This window comes from Bombina bombina, chromosome 3 (assembly GCF_027579735.1).
Source record: "Bombina bombina isolate aBomBom1 chromosome 3, aBomBom1.pri, whole genome shotgun sequence".
Lineage (NCBI taxonomy): Eukaryota > Metazoa > Chordata > Amphibia > Anura > Bombinatoridae > Bombina > Bombina bombina.
Genome location: NC_069501.1, coordinates 279,904,714 through 279,923,253, shown reverse-complemented (window position 1 = coordinate 279,923,253; position 18,540 = coordinate 279,904,714). Strand labels below are relative to the sequence as shown.

General features: G+C 40.9%; 1 protein-coding gene across 1 annotated transcript in view; it reads right to left on the bottom strand.

Moving 5' to 3' along the window:
• FKBP6 (FKBP prolyl isomerase family member 6 (inactive)) overlaps positions 1 to 18,540 on the bottom strand; it is a 163,158-nt gene that overhangs the window by 35,030 nt on the left and 109,588 nt on the right. Inside the window, exon 7 of the mRNA XM_053706316.1 lies at positions 5,353 to 5,462. Within this exon, the coding sequence (XP_053562291.1) occupies positions 5,353 to 5,462 (110 nt within the window). The remainder of the gene's footprint in view (positions 1 to 5,352; positions 5,463 to 18,540) is intronic.

The window sequence follows — 18,540 nt, the reverse complement described above, 5'->3', positions numbered from 1 at the left end:
AAGCAGAATGTCCACGCTACCCCAAAGATCCACAGAATTTATGTCTAGAACTGTAATAGACTCATACTTCTATTGTGCCTTTATATTAATCTTGTATGATTTATTGGAATCTTTGTTTATGGGTGCCTTTATTTATTTGTATTACTACATTTAACCTCAATAAAAAAATATTTTTCCAAAAAAATTAAAAAAAAATATATAACTGTAGCCTTTAAAGCTATCATACACTGTTGTGGTATGCTCCCTGCCACTGGTCCCCAGCAGGTGATGCGATGCTACAGCGGTCCTGAAAAGCTGTAAGGCAGTGGGCCCCTCTTACCTGCGAACCGCAGCATTGCAGGTTTTCCGTCACTGATCGAGAGCAGTGTATAATGAAGCCCTGAGTTCCTTGTTACTGACTTTTTACTACTGGAACTTTGCATTAAAGGGACATTAAACATTAAATAAATGCTAGATAGAATGATACATTCAAAGAAAAGATTGGTCTGAGAATAACATGTAGATTTATTTAATTAGTTATTTAAATAGTGATAAAATAAGTGTAAAGTTTTAGTGTCTATAAAACAATGGGAGCTGCCATGTTGTAACTTAGGTTGCCCTCTCTGCTGTGGCCAATAAGAGACAGTTATAGATAGGTCCCTAGAGTGTGCAGCCAATGGCTGTGTGGAATATAACAGTGTCCTGCACATCCATTTCTAACAGGAAGTGAAAAGCTGATAATTTCAGAATGAAATTGCAGAAAAAAGGGACAAAATAAGTAATGAGAGTATTTTGCAGACCCTATATATATATATATATATATATATATATATATATATATATATATATATATGTGTGTGTGTGTGTGTGATTTATCAATTTATATTACTATCTCAACGTGTTTAATGTCCCTTTAAAGGATGGAAGACCTTTACATGCATTGAAATACCAAACCTATAAGTCGTATACCCAAATGAAAAACATAATTTATGTAAGAACTTACCTGATAAATTCATTTATTTCATGGTGGCAAGAGTCCACAAGCTGTTACTAATGGGATATACATTCCTAGTAGGAGGAGGCAAAGTTTCCCAAACCTCAAAATAAATAGTGAAAGTATATTGCAGAGTTTTTTTTATATATATATACGATTTATTATCTTATATTACTATCTCATCTTTAAGGAGATGTTTGCAGACACAGTTTATTCGGTGGACATGGGACTGGTAATACCACTTTCCAAGTAACTTCCCCTTGCAATTTGATAGAATTAATTATATTATCCGTGTAGCACCACTTATTTCCCCTATGGTAATGTAAAGTTGTATTACAGATCTAGGGGTCGATCCGATAAAAATCGTCGCCCGCAAAAGCCGGCGACGCCAATATTTACGCTGGTTTGGTATCACATATACGGCGTAACCTAGAAGTTACGCCCGTATATTTCTGCCGTCGCCCGTAGTTTTTTGGGCCATAGGCAGGTATACCAAACCAGCGCAGTTTGGTATCCAATATGCAGCGTAAGGACTTACGTGGCGAAAATGGAGAAATCTTACTCCATTTTCACCTCGCCACAAAAAGCAGCCGTAAGAAGCCTTACGCTGACTATTGGAGCCCCGTAACTCCCTAAACTAACTAGAAAAGAAACCTAACACCTAACGCATGCGCAATGTCTATCTACCTGTCAACCGCGATCTGCTAAATAAAACCTAACACCTAACGCATGCGCAATGTCTAGCTACCTGTCAACCGCGATCCCCCCCCCCCCCGAAATCCCTAATAAAGTTATTAACCCCTAAACCGCCGCTCCCGGACCCCGCCGCCATCTACATAAACTAACCGCCTACTGTGAGCCCCTAAAAACGGCCCAAACTTCTTTATCTATCGCCTAATGTGAACCCCTAAAACCGCCGCCATCTACCTTATCTATCCCCTAATCTGACCCCTTACACCGCGGCCACCTATATAAAAATTATTAACCACTAATCTAATCCCCCTATACCGCCGCCAGCTATATTAATATTATTAACCCCTAATGTAAGCCCCTTACACCGCCGCCATCTATATTAAAATTATTAACCCCTAATTTAATCTACCTACCCCGCCGCCAGCTATATTATCTATATTAACCCTAAGTATATTATAGTTAATATAGGTATTACATTATATATATTAACTATATTAACCCTAATTATATTAGGGTTAATATCGTTAATATAGTTACTATAGTATTTATATTAACTATATTAACTATCTAACCCTAACACCCCTAACTAAATTCTTATTAAATTAATCTAATTCATTTATAAACTAAAATATTCCTATTTAAATCTAAATACTTACCTATAAAATAAACCCTAAGATAGCTACAATATAATTAATAATTACATTGTAGCTATGTTAGGGTTTATACTTATTTTACAGGTAAATTGTTAATTATTTTAACTAGGTATAATAGCTATTAAATAGTTATTAACTATTTAATATCTACCTAGTTAAAATAATTACCCAATTACCTGTAAAATAAATCCTAACCTAAGTTACAAATACACCTACACTATCAATAAATTAAATAAACTACAAATATCTATCTAAAAATACAATTAAATTAACTAAACTAAATTACAAAAAAAACAAACAATAAATTACAAAAAATAAAAAAAAGATTACAAGATTTTTAAGCTAATTACACCTATTCTAAGCCCCCTAATAAAATAATAAAGCCCCCCAAAATAAAAAAAATTCCCTGCCCTATTCTAAATTAAAAAAAGTTCAAAGCTCTTTACCTTACCAGCCCTTAAAAGGGCCTTTTGTGGGGCATGCCCCAAAGAATTCAGCTCTTTTGAATTTAAAAACATATACAATACCCCCCCCCCCATTACAACCCACCACCCACATACCCCTATTTTAAACCCACCCAAACCCCCCTTAAAAAAGCCTAACACTACCCCCCTGAAGATCTCCCTACCTTGTCTTCACCACACCGGACCGAACTCCTCATCCGATCCGGGCGATGTCTTGCTCCAAGCGGCAAAGAAGAATTCTTCCTCCGGCGACGTCTTCCTCCAAGCGGCAAAGAAGAATTCTTCCTCCGGCGACGTCTTCCTCCAAGCGGCAGCAAAGTCTTCTTCCTTCCGGCAGCATCTTCCATGAAGCGGCATCTTCAATCTTCCAATCGGATTGAACTTGAATCTGATTGGCTGATTCAATCAGCCAATCAGATTTTTCTAACTTAATTCCGATTGGCTGATAGAATCCTATCAGCCAATCGTAATTCGGCGGACGCCATCTTGGATGACGTCATTTAAAGGTACCTCATTCGTCGTTCAGTCGTCGGCCGGGATGGATGCTCCGCGGTGGCGGAGCGAAAGAAGATTGAAGATGCCGCTTCATGGAAGATGCTGCCGGAAGGAAGAAGACTTTGCTGCCGCTTGGAGGAAGACGTCGCCGGAGGAAGAATTCTTCTTTGCCGCTTGGAGCAAGACATCGCCCGGATCAGATGAGGAGTTCGGCCCGGTGTGGTGAAGACAAGGTAGGGAGATATTCAGGGGGGTAGTGTTAGGCTTTTTTAAGGGGGGTTTGGGTGGGTTTAGAATAGGGGTATGTGGGTGGTGGGTTGTAATGGGGGGGGGGTATTGTATATGTTTTTAAATGCAAAAGAGCTGAATTCTTTGGGGCATGCCCCACAAAAGGCCCTTTTAAGGGCTGGTAAGGTAAAGAGCTTTGAACGTTTTTTAATTTAGAATAGGGCAGGGAATTTTTTTTATTTTGGGGGGCTTTATTATTTTATTAGGGGGCTTAGAATAGGTGTAATTAGCTTAAAAATCTTGTAATCTTTTTTTTATTTTTTGTAATTTAGTGTTTTTTTTTTTTTTGTAATTTAGTTTAGTTTATTTAATTGTATTTTTAGATAGATATTTGTAGTTTATTTAATTTATTGATAGTGTAGGTGTATTTGTAACTTAGGTTAGGATTTATTTTACAGGTAATTGGGTAATTATTTTAACTAGGTAGCTATTAAATAGGTAATAACTATTTAATAGCTATTATACCTAGTTAAAATAATTAACAATTTACCTGTAAAATAAATATAAACCCTAACATAGCTATAATGTAATTATTAATTATATTGTAGCTATCTTAGGGTTTATTTTATAGGTAAGTATTTAGATTTAAATAGGAATATTTTAATTAATAATATTAATATTAGATTTATTTTAATAAGAGTTTAGTTAGGATGTTATTGTTAGATAGGGTTATTATACTTAATATATATATAATATAATAACGATATTAACTATATGAACCCTAATATAATTAGGGTTAATATAGTTAATATATATAATATAATAACTATATTAACTATATTAACCCTAATATAATTAGGGTTAATATAGTTAATATAGCTGGCGGCGGTGTAGGGGGATTAGATTAGGGGTTAATGCATTTATTATAGGTGGCCGCGGTGTAGGGGGATGTAGATTGTAGGCAAAAGAGCAGTTTACTTTGTGACAAAGCCCCGCCAAAAGCCCTTTTAAGGGCTGGCAAAAGAGCTGTTACTTTGGGGCATGCCCCGCAAAAAGCCCTTTTAAGGGCTGGCAAAAGAGCTGTTACTTTGGGGCAATGCCACGCAAAAAGCCCTTTTCAGGGCTATTTGTAGGGTTAGACTTAGGTTTAGTGGTAGGGATAGTTTAGTATTTTAGGGGTTGAATAATTTAATATAGATGGCGGCGGGGTAGGGGGATTAGATTAGGGGTTAATAATTTTAAAATAGATAGCGGCGGGGTAGGGGCTCACTTTAGGGGGTAGGTAAGGTAGATGGCGGCGGTGTTAGGGGCTCACTTTAGGGGGTTATAGATTTAATATAGCTGGCGCCGGTTTAGGGGTTAATAACTTTATTAGGTAGCGGCGGTTAAGGGGTTAATACATATTTTATTGTTAGGCTAGTGAGGGGGGATAGCGGATAGAGGGTTAGACGTGTCGGGCTATGTTAGGGAGGCGTGTTAGACGTGTCGGGCTATGTTAGGGAGGCGTGTTAGACAGTGCGGGTGATTTAGACTTTAGTCAGGTTTTGTAGGCGCCGGCAGTTTCTAACGTGCCGCAAGTCACTGGCGATGCCAGAAATTTGTACTTGCGCAGATTTCTGGACATCGCTGGTTTGTCAGACTTACGGCACGTTAGCATCTGACGGCGCCATATATGGGATAGCTCGAGTTGCGAGCTGAAACTGCGGGCGACGCGGGTTCCCTCGCTTGCGCCGCAAACTGCGATCTATATCGGATCGCGCCCTTTGTTTCTTGAATCTTTTCATTGGTGAGCTATGTTATTAGATAATGAATTGTAGAGAAAAACATTAAAATAACTAGGACTCACCTTTCCAGCCTTTTCAGCTCACTGTTTATTTCCAGATTAAACGGTTCCAGCTTCTGAACTTTAACCAGGAAATCACGCGAGGCCTCGTACTCTCTCAGTTCCAAACAGGCCTTTAACAAGAGAATACAAAATAAATGACTTCAGATACTTTGAATTCATTATACTACTATTCTTAGTCTAATATCTGATTTAAAGTAAAATCACCACTAAAATATTTAATTAAAGGGATATGAAACCCAAAAAAATTTATTTTGTGATTCAGACAAAGCATACAATTTTAAAAAAGTTTCCAAATGACTTCTATTGTCAAATTTGCTTCGTTCCCAAGTAATTCTTCGTTGAAGAGATACCGAGGTAGGTGTCTGGATCACTATGAGGCAGGAAATAGTGCTGCCTTTGAATGCTCTTACAAATGGATAACATTCTAGCAAACTGCTGCCATATAGTGCTTGCTCCTGAGCTTATGTCCCTGCTTTTCAACAAAAGATATCAAGAGAACAAATAACATTTGATATAAAGTTTTTAAAATTGTATGCTCTATCAGAGTCATGAAATAAAAATTAGTGGCTTCATGTCCCTTTAAAGGGACAGTCTACTACAGAATTGTTAGTTTAAAAAGATAGATAACCCCTTTATTATCCATTCCCAAGTTTTGCATAACCAACATGGTTATATTAATATACTTTTTACCTCTGTGATTACCTTGTATCTAAGCCTCTGCAGACTGCCCCCTTATTTTAGTTCTTTTGACAGACTGTCATAAGTAACTCCATAGGTGTGAGCACAATGTTATCCATAATGCACACATTAACTAATGCCCTCTAGCTGTGAAAAACTGTCAAATGCATTTAGATAAGAGGCGACCTTCAAGGGCCTAGAAATTAGCACATGAGTCTACCTAGGTTTAGTTTTTAACTAAGAATACCAAGAAAGCAAAGCAACTTTGATTATAAAAGTAAATTGGAAAGTTGTTTAAAATAACATGCCCTATCTGAATCATGTACGTTTATTTTTGACTAGACTGTCCCTTTAAGCATAGAAAATATGCAGCATACATTAGTTATATATTTGTGTGTTTGTCCTGCTATTTACCTATGAAAATTGTGGGGGGTTTCTGCTCCCTTCAACCTCTGTAAAACTTGATTAAAAGGACATTAAGTGAGTATGACGACACATTGTCGTTATCTGCACGATGTATTTTGTGAGGGTATAAATTAGTTGAACTCAAATGCACAGGAATCAAAAAGTCAATTAAAAGGGCTTTAATAAAACAAGAGAAACTTAAACTGAGAATTGGCCAAAGGTCAGGTACCAGGAGATCAGTCCAGCAACAAGAGCCCAAGGACAGGCCAAAGGTCAGGTACCAGGAGATCAGTCCAGCAACAAGAGCCCAAGGACAGGCCAAAGGTCAGGTACCAGGAGATCAGTCCAGCAACAAGAGCCCAAGGAAAGGCCAAAGATCAGGTACCATGAGATCAGTTCAGCAGGTACAGGTGGTGAGGCTGGTACAGGATACCAGATAGGTACAGATGGTACATCAAGTACAAGAGTCTCAGCAGGCACAGAAAACCCAGCAGGTACAGTTGGTCAGACTGGTATAGGATACCAGATAGGTGCAGCGGATACAGCAGAATTCAGCAATTACAGGAGACTCAGCAGGTACAGTTAGTGAGGCTGACACTGGATACCAGGTAGGTGCAGCTAGTACACCAGGATTCAGCTAAGGTGCCACTGGTACAGCAAGAACAGGAGGCTCAGCAGGTACGGGAAACACAGCAGGTACAGCAAGATTCGGGGAAGTTCTAGCAGGAAACAAAATAAGGACAAGGTTGTTGTACAGGGAGAGCTGAAGCAGGTAAGAACAAGGTACACTGTTCAATAACTTCTTCCAGAGTGATGGGCTGATTGGATTTATATAGGAACTTCCACACCTGTGGCAATTTAGGTGGGGTTTCTAAAAATTAGGGGTCGACCGATAATCGGGGCTGCCGATTGTTTGGGCCAATTACCCTAATTTCTATCGGTATCGGCTCCAAACTCACTGATATCCCCAATATGTCAATGCGCAGCACTGTGTCTTACAATCTGCTCCTGCGGATAGCATTCATGGAGGAGCTGCGCCGCCGCACCACGTCATGACGTCACCCCTACGAACTCCGCAGGCGGAGCTCACATTGGTAGAGGTAAGACATGTAGTACCTCTGCACGCCCGGTCACAGCTAAAAGGTTAAATATACACGGATTATATGCATTATTTATTTATTTGATGTTTTCAGTGCAGTGCATTTGGTAAAAGATCTCACTGCCTAGTTTGGGGCTCTCACACTCACTCCCTGTGGACCGGAGTATATGGTTGTGTGGCTAGAGGCTTAAATATTTAGGTTTTGAGTGGCATGGCAAGCTGAAGAATTGATCATTATATTTATTATATATAAATAATATATATATATATATATATATATATATATACATACACACACAGACCCCAGTGCAATATAACTTAAATGTCAAATGATTCAAAATTGTATCACCTAACAGTAACTGCATTACTTCTAAGTTTTACAGTAGGGTATTTTCTCTTATGTCAAATTAAAAACTAACGGCTAGATTCCGAGTCTTGCGTTATGAGCAAAAAAGCAGCGTTAAGCCTCATAACGCTGCTTTTTTACTCCCGCTGGTATTACGAGTCTTGAAGATTTAGGGGCACCGCACACATTTTTGGCCTTACCGCAAATCAATTTACGCAGTTTGCATATAGTCTTTTTTTCTATGGGACTTCCATAGCGCCGGTATTACGAGCTTGTCCTGGGAGGCCAAAAAGTGAGCGGTACACCCTACCCCGTCAAGATTCGTAACGCATTTTAAAGTCAGTAGTTATGAGTTTTACACTACAAAGCACTTCAGATGATAAAACTCTATCATCTGAAGTGCTTTGGGACTGGGAGCTCCAAATTCTTTTTATCTTCTGAATTTTCAATTGAGAGAATATGCTCTCTTATCCTTTCTCTTATCGTCCTTTCTGTTTCTCCTGTATATTGAATGTTAAATTTTTTGCATTCTATAAGATAGATGACGTGTTTACCATACACCTGATAGTGTTTTTAATCTTATATTCCTGTTTGGTAGTGTTGGAAATGAAAGTATGTGTTTTTTTTAGAATGTCTGCAGGCCTTGCATATATGACAAGGACAAAATCCTTTAAGATCAGAGCCTAATATCACTTTTTCCACTCCTCTATTTCCAGTGTTTTTCATAGAAGGGGCTAGCCTGCTCTTAAGCGTTTTTGCTCTTCTATAGACAAATTTTGGTTTGCTTGGTAGATAAGGACCTATATCTGGGTCATAACTTAAAATATTCCAAAGCTTTTTAATTATTTTTTTCTATAGTAGATTTATCTTCCCCATATTGGGTAATAAAAGGGATGTTTAGTTTTTCATTTACTTTGTTCTCGTGTACTATTCTACTCTTTGTATTATAGTTTAGAATATCATTTATTTCTATATTTTTTACCTGTTCTATAGCTTCTTCAATTTTAGATTTATCATAACTGAATCATGAAAGAATTTTTTTGGGTACAGTGTCCCTTTAAAGTATGTTTTTGTGTTGATCTTATCTCCTTCAGTAGAAATTTCCAAGTCTAAATAATGTATTTTTTTTTTATTATAAGTATGGGTGAACGTTAAATTCTTGTCATTGTTATTCATGCTTTGGATGCATTGTATAAGGTCTACTTCGTTACCTTTCCAGATAAAAAATAAATCATCTATATACCTTATATATACTAGAAAGTTGTCTTTATATTCACTTTGGGTTAGAAAGTTGTTCTCCCATAGTCCCATGAACAGGTTTGCGTAACTAGGGGCAAATTTGGTTCCCATCGCAGTTCCGCAAACCTGTTCATAGAATGTTTCATTATACAAAAAATAATTGTGAGCGAGAATAAAGTTAATGCCTTCCAGAATGAAATCAATCTGGTTTGATGGCATATCCCCTTCTTTAGTTAAAAAATGTTTGACTGAATTTATACCGTCTATATGCTTGATGCAAGTGTATAATGAGGACATGTCGCAAGTGACTAATAGATAGTCAGATTGCCACTTAATGTCCTTGAGTATCATAAGTAAACTAGTAGAGTCTCTCAAGTAAGAATCGAGGCTTTTGACGTGTTGTTGTAAGAATTTGTCAATGTAAGCCAATATATTTGATGTAAGAAAATTTATACCCGAGATAATCCCGAGACGGCCAGGAGGGTTGGCTATGGATTTGTGTATTTTTGGGAGTGCGTATATGATAGGGATTCTAGGGAAATTTGATTATAGAAAATCGTATTCCTTATCTGTAATTTTTCCCACTGTCTTAGCTTTTGTCAGGTGGTGTTTCAAAAAAATCTGATAGACTTTAGTAGGATTTGAAGTCATCCGTTTGTACGTATCCGTGTCATCTAAGAGTTTAAATACCATGTTATCATATTGTAATTTATCTAGGATGACTATTCCCCCTCCCTTATCCGCCGGTTTGATAATTACTTCGTTGTTCTTTTCTAGTTCAGAGATAAGTGATCTCTGTTTTCTAGTCAGGTTTTGTTTCATGTTTTTATTTTGTTTGAGATTAGTTATATCAGCCGTAATTAATTTTTCAAGATCTATGTATTTTACCTTTTTAATTTTTGGGATAAAAGTTGGACTTTCTTTTTAAATCTGTGTGGATGTAACCCCTTTCATCTTTAAAGAAAGTTTTAGTTTCAACTTTAATTGCAGTGTTATTATCTGTATTAGATGTAGAGGCTATATCATCTGTTAGTTGTTTTTCAACCGGATTCTTTATGAAACATTTTTTCAAGGTTAAATTCCTAACAAATTTATGGGTATCGATAAATATGTTAAACTTTTCAATTGATTGTGTGGGTGCAAAAGATAATCCTTTGCTGAGTACTTGAATTTGTGAGTCATCTAACTGTATTTTACTAAGATTATAGATCCTTTTTGTGTGTTAACTACTTCTTTCTTTTCATTTCTTGAAATTGTGCTCTCTGGGGATACTGTTGGTCTCTTAGGTCCCTTTGGTTTACCTCCTCTATTTCCTCTCTTTCTGAGTGTCATCTTTTTCTTCTCCCTGAGTGGGAGCTGTGGCCTAACTCTAAAAAAATCATGTGGTTTGGAAGATGTAGTTTGTGATTTATTCTTATTATTTGTAATATTACCATCATCTCTATTCTTTTCATGATAATCAGATCTTTGATATGTTACAGAATTTTTTAGACTTGAGAACCTATTATATGCAAACAACGAACCTCTTATTAGAGAACATATAAAAAGTAAATCAAAAAGCAACTCCCACACAAATGATAATATTTTTGATTTAAGATCACAAATTTATGACAACATACTGTCAGGGGGTTTTCCCTGTTGTGTTTGCCATGTGCTGCTGGCAGCCATTTTACTCACCTCTCTTCCTGACTATGGTGCATTGTGGGAGATGCTGCTCATTCCCTGCACTTCCTTTTATGGCCAGACTGGTGTGCATCATCCATGTGAGACAGGATGCAGTCTCAGAATTGTGATGTCATCACTTATTATTTAAAGGGCCTCTGTTCAGTATGCTTTGCCTTTGCGTTGTCTCAGACCTGTTTGTGAGAGTTCCTGTGTATTACCTGGCTGCCTGACGTCCTTCCTGGTTCCTGATCCCTGGCTTGTTCCTGGCTCTGCTGTTTTCCTTGTTCCTGATTCTGGCTCGTCTGACTATTCGCTTTGGCTCCTGACTTCCAGCTCGGGTTTTGATTTCTGGCTTGTTATTTGACTTGTGGACTTTTTATTATTTTTTGTTATTAATAAAGGTATGATTATTTTTGCACTTCTCGTCTCAGTCTGATTCCTGGCACCCTGACATTACGCAAAGGCCATGAATCCTGATGCTGCTAATTATCCACCTTTACCTGCCATCATTTCCAGGATAGATGTACAGGATCACCGCTTGCAAACCCTGCTGACTCGCACTGCACATTTGGACCAAAGTGTCCCGCAAGTTATGGCTGCTCCTGTTTCCGCTGCTGCACCTAGTCCTACCAGGAAAATGTCCAGTGCTGCACCTCTACCTCAGCAAAATGGAGGCGATCCTATTCTGTGCAGAGGGTTTTTGAAGCAGGTGGGCATTTACTTTGAGATGTTACCTCAGGCGTTTCCCTCTGACAGAGCTAAGGTGGGATTTCTCATCTCGTTACTCTCTGACACAGCTCTTGCCTGGGCTAATCCCTTGTGGGAGACTAATAAACCTGTGATTTCAAATTACCCTGAATTTGTGGCCTCCTTTCGAAGGGTATTTGATGTTCTGGCTCGCTCCTCCTCTGCTGCTGAACGACTCCTGTCCATTCAGCAAGGTACAAGATCAGTTGCTCAGTATGCTATTGAGTTCCGTACGCTTGCCGCAGAGGTAGGTTGGAACAATGAAGCCCTTGTTGCTGCCTTCTGTCATGGGCTCTCTGATGCGATTAAAGACGAAGTTGCTGCCAGAGATTTACCAGAGGATCTTGAGGCATTGGTGTCTTTTTTTGATCCTAATTGACATCAGACTCAGAGAGAGGCCCTCTTTCAAGGAGCGCTTGCGGAAGCCTCCTGTTCCGTTGTCTCCTACGTGTTCATTCCCACCCATGCCTCCCTTTCCTCCCATGCCTCCTGGTCCCGAGTCACCAGGTACTGCTGAGCCGATGCAGTTGGGATTCACGTGCCTCTCCGCGGCGGAGAGGGCCTTTAGGAGGAGGGAGGGGCTCTGCCTCTATTGTGGGTTACAGGGCCACCTTTTGAAGTCTTGTCCTACACGGCTGGGAAATGCTCACACCTAAGGTCCTGTCGGGGGCAGACCTTGGGTGGTTTATCCTTGTCCCCGGAACCGCTTAAGGAGAAACCTTTGGTCACGGTTGTCCTTTCCTAGGTGGACTCCTCCATAGTCACTCAGGCTCTTGTTGACTCCGGTGCTGCGGGCTATTTCATTGACAGTGCGTTTGTATCAAAGCACTCCATTCCTGTTTTGCCTCGGTCCGTTCCGCTTGCTATTGAGGCCATTGATGGCAGGCCCCTTCAGCCCGCACTCGTTACTCACGAAACTGCTCCATTGTCTATGGCTGTTGGGGCTCTCCATTTTGAAACCCTCCAGTTCCAGGTGATAAACTCTCCGCATTTTCCAGTTGTTCTGGGCTATCCCTGGCTCCAAAAGCACAATCCCAGTCTCGACTGGCGCAGGTCCGAAATTTTGTCGTGGTCCCTGCAATGTATTTCCACTTGTCTTCGGAAACCAGTTAAAGTCTTGTGTACTTCTTCGGTATCTCAATTGCCAGAGGAGTACTGAGAGTTCCTAGACGTGTTTGACAAGGTGCGTGCCGGTACATTGCCTCCTCACCGGTCTTACGATTGTGCCATAGACCTGCAACCCAGAGCCATTCCTCCTCGGGGCCGGGTGTACCCTCTGTCTGTTGCAGAGAATTGTGCTATGGAGGAGTATGTTGCCGATGCTCTTTCGCGGGGGATCATCCGCAAATCCTACTCTCCTGCAGGGGCTGGCTTCTTCTTTGTGAAGAAAAAGGGTGGCGCGTTAAGACCATGTATGGATTATAGGGGTCTTAATCGTCTTACCATTAAGAATGCTTACCCTATTTCGCTCATTACGGAACTCTTTGACCGCCTCAAGGGAGCTACGGTCTTTACTAAACTTGATTTGAGAGGAGCGTACAATCTCGTTAGGATCAAGGAGGGTCACGAATGGAAAACAGCATTTAACAGCAGGAGTTGGCATTATGAGTATCTTGTAATGCCCTTTGGCCTATGTAATGCTCCTGCTGTTTTTCAGGAATTTATTAATGATGTCCTACGAGATATGTTGCAACAGTGTGTTGTGGTGTACTTAGACAACATCCTCATACACTCACCCACACTTGAGGCTCATCTTTCTGATGTTACACGGGTTCTTTAGAGACTACGTGAGAACGGCCTGTTTTGTAAACTCGAGAAAACAGAATTTATGCTTACCTGATAAATTACTTTCTCCAACGGTGTGTCCGGTCCACGGCGTCATCCTTACTTGTGGGAATATCTCTTCCCCAACAGGAAATGGCAAAGAGTCCCAGCAAAGCTGGCCATATAGTCCCTCCTAGGCTCCGCCCACCCCAGTCATTCGACCGACGGACAGGAGGAAAAAATAGGAGAAACCATAGGGTGTCGTGGTGACTGTAGTTAGAGAAAATAATTCATCAGACCTGATTAAAAAACCAGGGCGGGCCGTGGACCGGACACACCGTTGGAGAAAGTAATTTATCAGGTAAGCATAAATTCTGTTTTCTCCAACATTGGTGTGTCCGGTCCACGGCGTCATCCTTACTTGTGGGAACCAATACCAAAGCTTTAGGACACGGATGAAGGGAGGGAGCAAATCAGGTTACCTAAACGGAAGGCACCACGGCTTGCAAAACCTTTCTCCCAAAAATAGCCTCCGAAGAAGCAAAAGTATCAAATTTGTAAAATTTGGCAAAAGTGTGCAGTGAAGACCAAGTCGCTGCCTTACATATCTGATCAACAGAAGCCTCGTTCTTGAAGGCCCATGTGGAAGCTACAGCCCTAGTGGAGTGAGCTGTGATTCTTTCAGGAGGCTGCCGTCCGGCAGTCTCGTAAGCCAATCGGATGATGCTTTTAAGCCAAAAGGAAAGAGAGGTAGAAGTTGCTTTTTGACCTCTCCTTTTACCAGAATAGACGACAAACAGAGAAGAAGTTTGTCTGAACTCTTTTGTAGCTTCAAAGTAGAATTTTAGAGCACGGACTACATCTAAATTGTGTAGCAAACGTTCCTTCTTTGAAACTGGATTCGGACACAAAGAAGGTACAACTATCTCCTGATTAATATTTTTGTTGGAAACAACCTTTGGTAGAAAACCAGGCTTAGTACGCAAAACAACCTTATCTGAATGGAACACCAGATAGGGCGGAGTACACTGTAGAGCAGATAACTCAGAAACTCTTCTAGCAGAAGAAATAGCAACCAAAAACAAAACTTTACAAGATAACAACTTAATATCTATGGAAGGTAAAGGTTCAAACGGAACCCCTTGAAGAACTGAAAGAACTAGATTTAAACTCCAGGGAGGAGTCAAAGGTCTGTAAACAGGCTTGATCCTAACCAAAGCCTGAACAAATGCTTAAACATCTGGCACAACTGCCAGTCGTTTGTGTAGTAAGACAGATAAAGCAGAAATCTGTCCCTTTAGAGAACTCGCAGATAATCCTTTATCTAAACCTTCTTGTAGAAAGGAAAGAATCCTAGGAATTTTTATCCTATTCCATGGGAATCCCTTGGATTCACACCAGCAGATATATCTTTTCCATATTTTATGGTAAATCTTTCTAGTTACCGGTTTTCTGGCTTGAACCAGAGTATCTATCACAGAATCTGAAAACCCACGCTTTGATAGAATCAAACGTTCAATCTCCAAGCCGTCAGCTGGAGGGAGACCAGATTTGGCTGTTCGAATGGACCCTGAACAAGAAGGTCCTGTCTCAAAGGTAGCTTCCATGGTGGAACCGATGACATATTCACCAGGTCTGCATACCAAGTCTTGCGTGGCCACGCAGGAGCTATCAAGATCACCGAGGCCCTCTCCTGTTTGATCCTGGCTACCAGCCTGGGAATGAGAGGAAACGGTGGAAACACATAAGCTAGGTTGAAGGTCCAAGGCGCTACTAGTGCATCCACTAGAGTCGCCTTGGGATCCCTGGATCTGGACCCATAGCAAGGAACCTTGAAGTTCTGACGAGACGCCATCAGATCCATATCTGGAATGCCCCATAGTTGCGTCAACTGGGCAAAAATCTCCGGGTGGAGTTCCCACTCCCCCGGATGGAATGTCTGACGACTCAAATAATCCACTTCCCAGTTTTCCACACCTGGAATGTGGATCGCAGATAGGTGGCAGGAGTGATTCTCCGCCCATTGTATTATTTTGGTCACTTCTTTCATCGCCAGGGAACTCCTTGTTCCCCCCTGATGATTGATATACGCAACAGCCGTCATGTTGTCTGATTGGAATCTTATGAATCTGGCCTTTGCAAGCTGAGGCCAAGCCCTGAGAGCATTGAATATCGCTCTTAGTTCCAGAATGTTTATCGGGAGAAGAGACTCTTCCCGAGACCATAGTCCCTGAGCTTTCAGGGATTCCCAGACCGCGCCCCAGCCCACTAGGCTGGCGTCGGTCGTGACGATGACCCACTCTGGTCTGCGGAAGCTCATTCCCTGGGACAGGTGATCCTGGGTTAGCCACCAACGGAGTGAGTCTCTGGTCTTCTGATCTACTTGAATCACTGGAGACAAGTCTGTATAGTCCCCATTCCACTGTTTCAGCATGCAGAGTTGTAATGGTCTTAGATGAATTCGCGCAAAAGGAACTATGTCCATTGCTGCAACCATCAATCCTACTACTTCCATGCACTGAGCTACGGAAGGACGAGGAATAGAATGAAGAACTTGACAAGCGTTTAGAAGTTTTGACTTTCTGACTTCTGTCAAGAAAATCCTCATTTCTAAGGAATCTATTATTGTTCCCAAGAAGGGAACTCTTGTCGACGGAGACAGGGAACTTTTTTCTATGTTCACCTTCCATCCGTGAGATCTGAGAAAGGCCAGAACGATGTCTGAGTGAGCCTTTGCCTTTGAAAGAGACGACGCTTGTATTAGAATGTCGTCCAAGTACGGTACTACTGCAATGCCCCTTGGTCTTAGAACCGCTAGAAGGGATCCGAGTACCTTTGTGAAAATCCTTGGAGCAGTGGCTAACCCGAATGGGAGGGCCACAAACTGGTAATGTTTGTCCAGAAAGGCGAACCTTAGGAACTGATGATGTTCTTTGTGGATAGGGATATATAGATACGCATCCTTTAGATCCACGGTAGTCATAAATTGACCTTCCTGGATTGTGGGCAGAATCGTTCGAATGGTTTCCATCTTGAACGATGGTACTCTGAGAAATTTGTTTAGGATCTTTAAATCCAGGATTGGTCTGAAAGTTCCCTCTTTTTTGGGAACTACAAACAGTTTGAGTAAAAACCCATTCCTTGTTCCGCCGTTGGAACTGGGTGTATCACTCCCATTTTTAACAGGTCTTCTACACAATGTAAGAATGCCCGTCTCTTTATTTGGTTTGAGGATAAGTGAGACATGTGGAACCTTCCCCTTGGGGGTAGTTCCTTGAATTCCAGTAGATAACCCTGAGAAACTATTTCTAGCGTCCAGGGATCCTGAACATCTCTTGCCCAAGCCTGAGCAAAGAGAGAGAGTCTGCCCCCCACTAGATCCGGTCCCGGATTGGGGGCTACTCCTTCATGCTGTTTTGTTAGCAGCGGCAGGCTTCTTGGCCTGCTTACCCTTGTTCCAGCCTTGCATCGGTTTCCAGGCTGGTTTGGTCTGTGAGGTATTACCCTCTTGCTTAGAGGATGCAGAATTAGAGCCCGGTCCGTTCCTGAAATTACGAAAGGAACGAAAATTAGACTTATTCTTGGCTTTGAAAGGCCTATCTTGTGGGAGGGCGTGGCCCTTTCCCCCAGTGATGTCTGAGATAATCTCTTTCAATTCTGGCCCAAAGAGAGTTTTACCCTTGATGGGGATATTAAGCAATTTTGTCTTGGATGATACATCCGCTGACCAAGACTTTAGCCAAAGCGCTCTGCACGCCACAATTGCAAACCCAGAATTTTTCGCCGCTAATCTAGCTATTTGCAAAGCGGCATCTAAAATAAAATAGTTAGCCAACTTAAGTGCGTGAACTCTGTCCATAACCTCCTCATATGGAGTCTCTCTACTGAGCGACTTTTCTAGTTCCTCGAACCAGAACCACGCTGCTGTAGTGACAGGAACAATGCACGAAATGGGTTGAAGAAGGTAACCTTGCTGTACAAAAATCTTTTTAAGCAAACCCTCCAATTTTTTATCCATAGGATCTTTGAAAGCACAATTATCCTCGATAGGAATAGTAGTGCGCTTGTTTAGAGTAGAAACTGCCCCCTCGCCCTTAGGGACTGTCTGCCATAAGTCCTTTCTGGGGTCGACCATAGGAAATAATTTCTTAAATATAGGAGGGGGAACAAAAGGTATGCCGGGCTTCTCCCATTCCTTATTCACTATGTCCGCCACCCGCTTGGGTATAGGAAAAGCGTCTAGGTGCACCGGAACCTCTAGGAACTTGTCCATCTTGCATAATTTTTCTGGAATGACCAGGTTGTCACAATCATCCAGAGTAGATAACATCTCCTTAAGCAGTGCGCAGAGATGTTCAAATTTAAATTTAATTGTCACAACATCAGGTTCAGCCTGTTGGGAAATTTTTTCTGAATCTGAAATTTCCCCATCTGACAAAACCTCCCTCATGGCCCCTTCAGATTGGTGTGAGGGTATGACAGAACAATTATCATCAGCGCCCTCCTGCTCTTCAGTGTTTAAAACAGAGCAATCGCGCTTTCTCTGATATGCAGGCATTTTGGATAAAATATTTGCTATGGAGTTATCCATTACAGCCGTCAATTGTTGCATGGTAATAAGCATTGGCGCGCTAGAAGTACTAGGGGCCTCCTGCATGGGCAAAACTGGTGTAGACACAGAAGGAGATGATGTAGAACCATGTCTACTCCCTTCATCTGATGAATCATCTTGGGCAACTTCATTATCTGTGACAGTACTGTCCATACTTTGTTTGGACGCTTTGGCACAATTATCACATAATTTAGAAGGGGGAGACACATTGACTTTCATACATATAGAACATAGCTTATCTGAAGGCACAGACATGTTAAACAGGCTTAAACTTGTCAGTAAAACACAAAAACCGTTTTAAAACAAAACCGTTACTGTCTCTTTAAATTTTAAACAGAGCACACTTTATTACTGAATATGTGAAAAAATATGAAGGAATTGTTCAAAATTTACCAAAATTTCACCACAGTGTCTTAAAGCATTAAAAGTATTGCACACCAATTTTCAGAGCTTTAACCCTTAAAATAACGAAAACGGAGCCGGTTACAGTTTTAACCCCTCTACAGTCCCAGCTACAGCCTTTGCTGCGACTTTACCAAGCCCAGAGGGGAATAAGATACCAAATGACGCCTTCTAGGAACTTTTCCAACTATCTTCAGGTCCCCACACATGCATCTGCATGTCTTGCTCTCA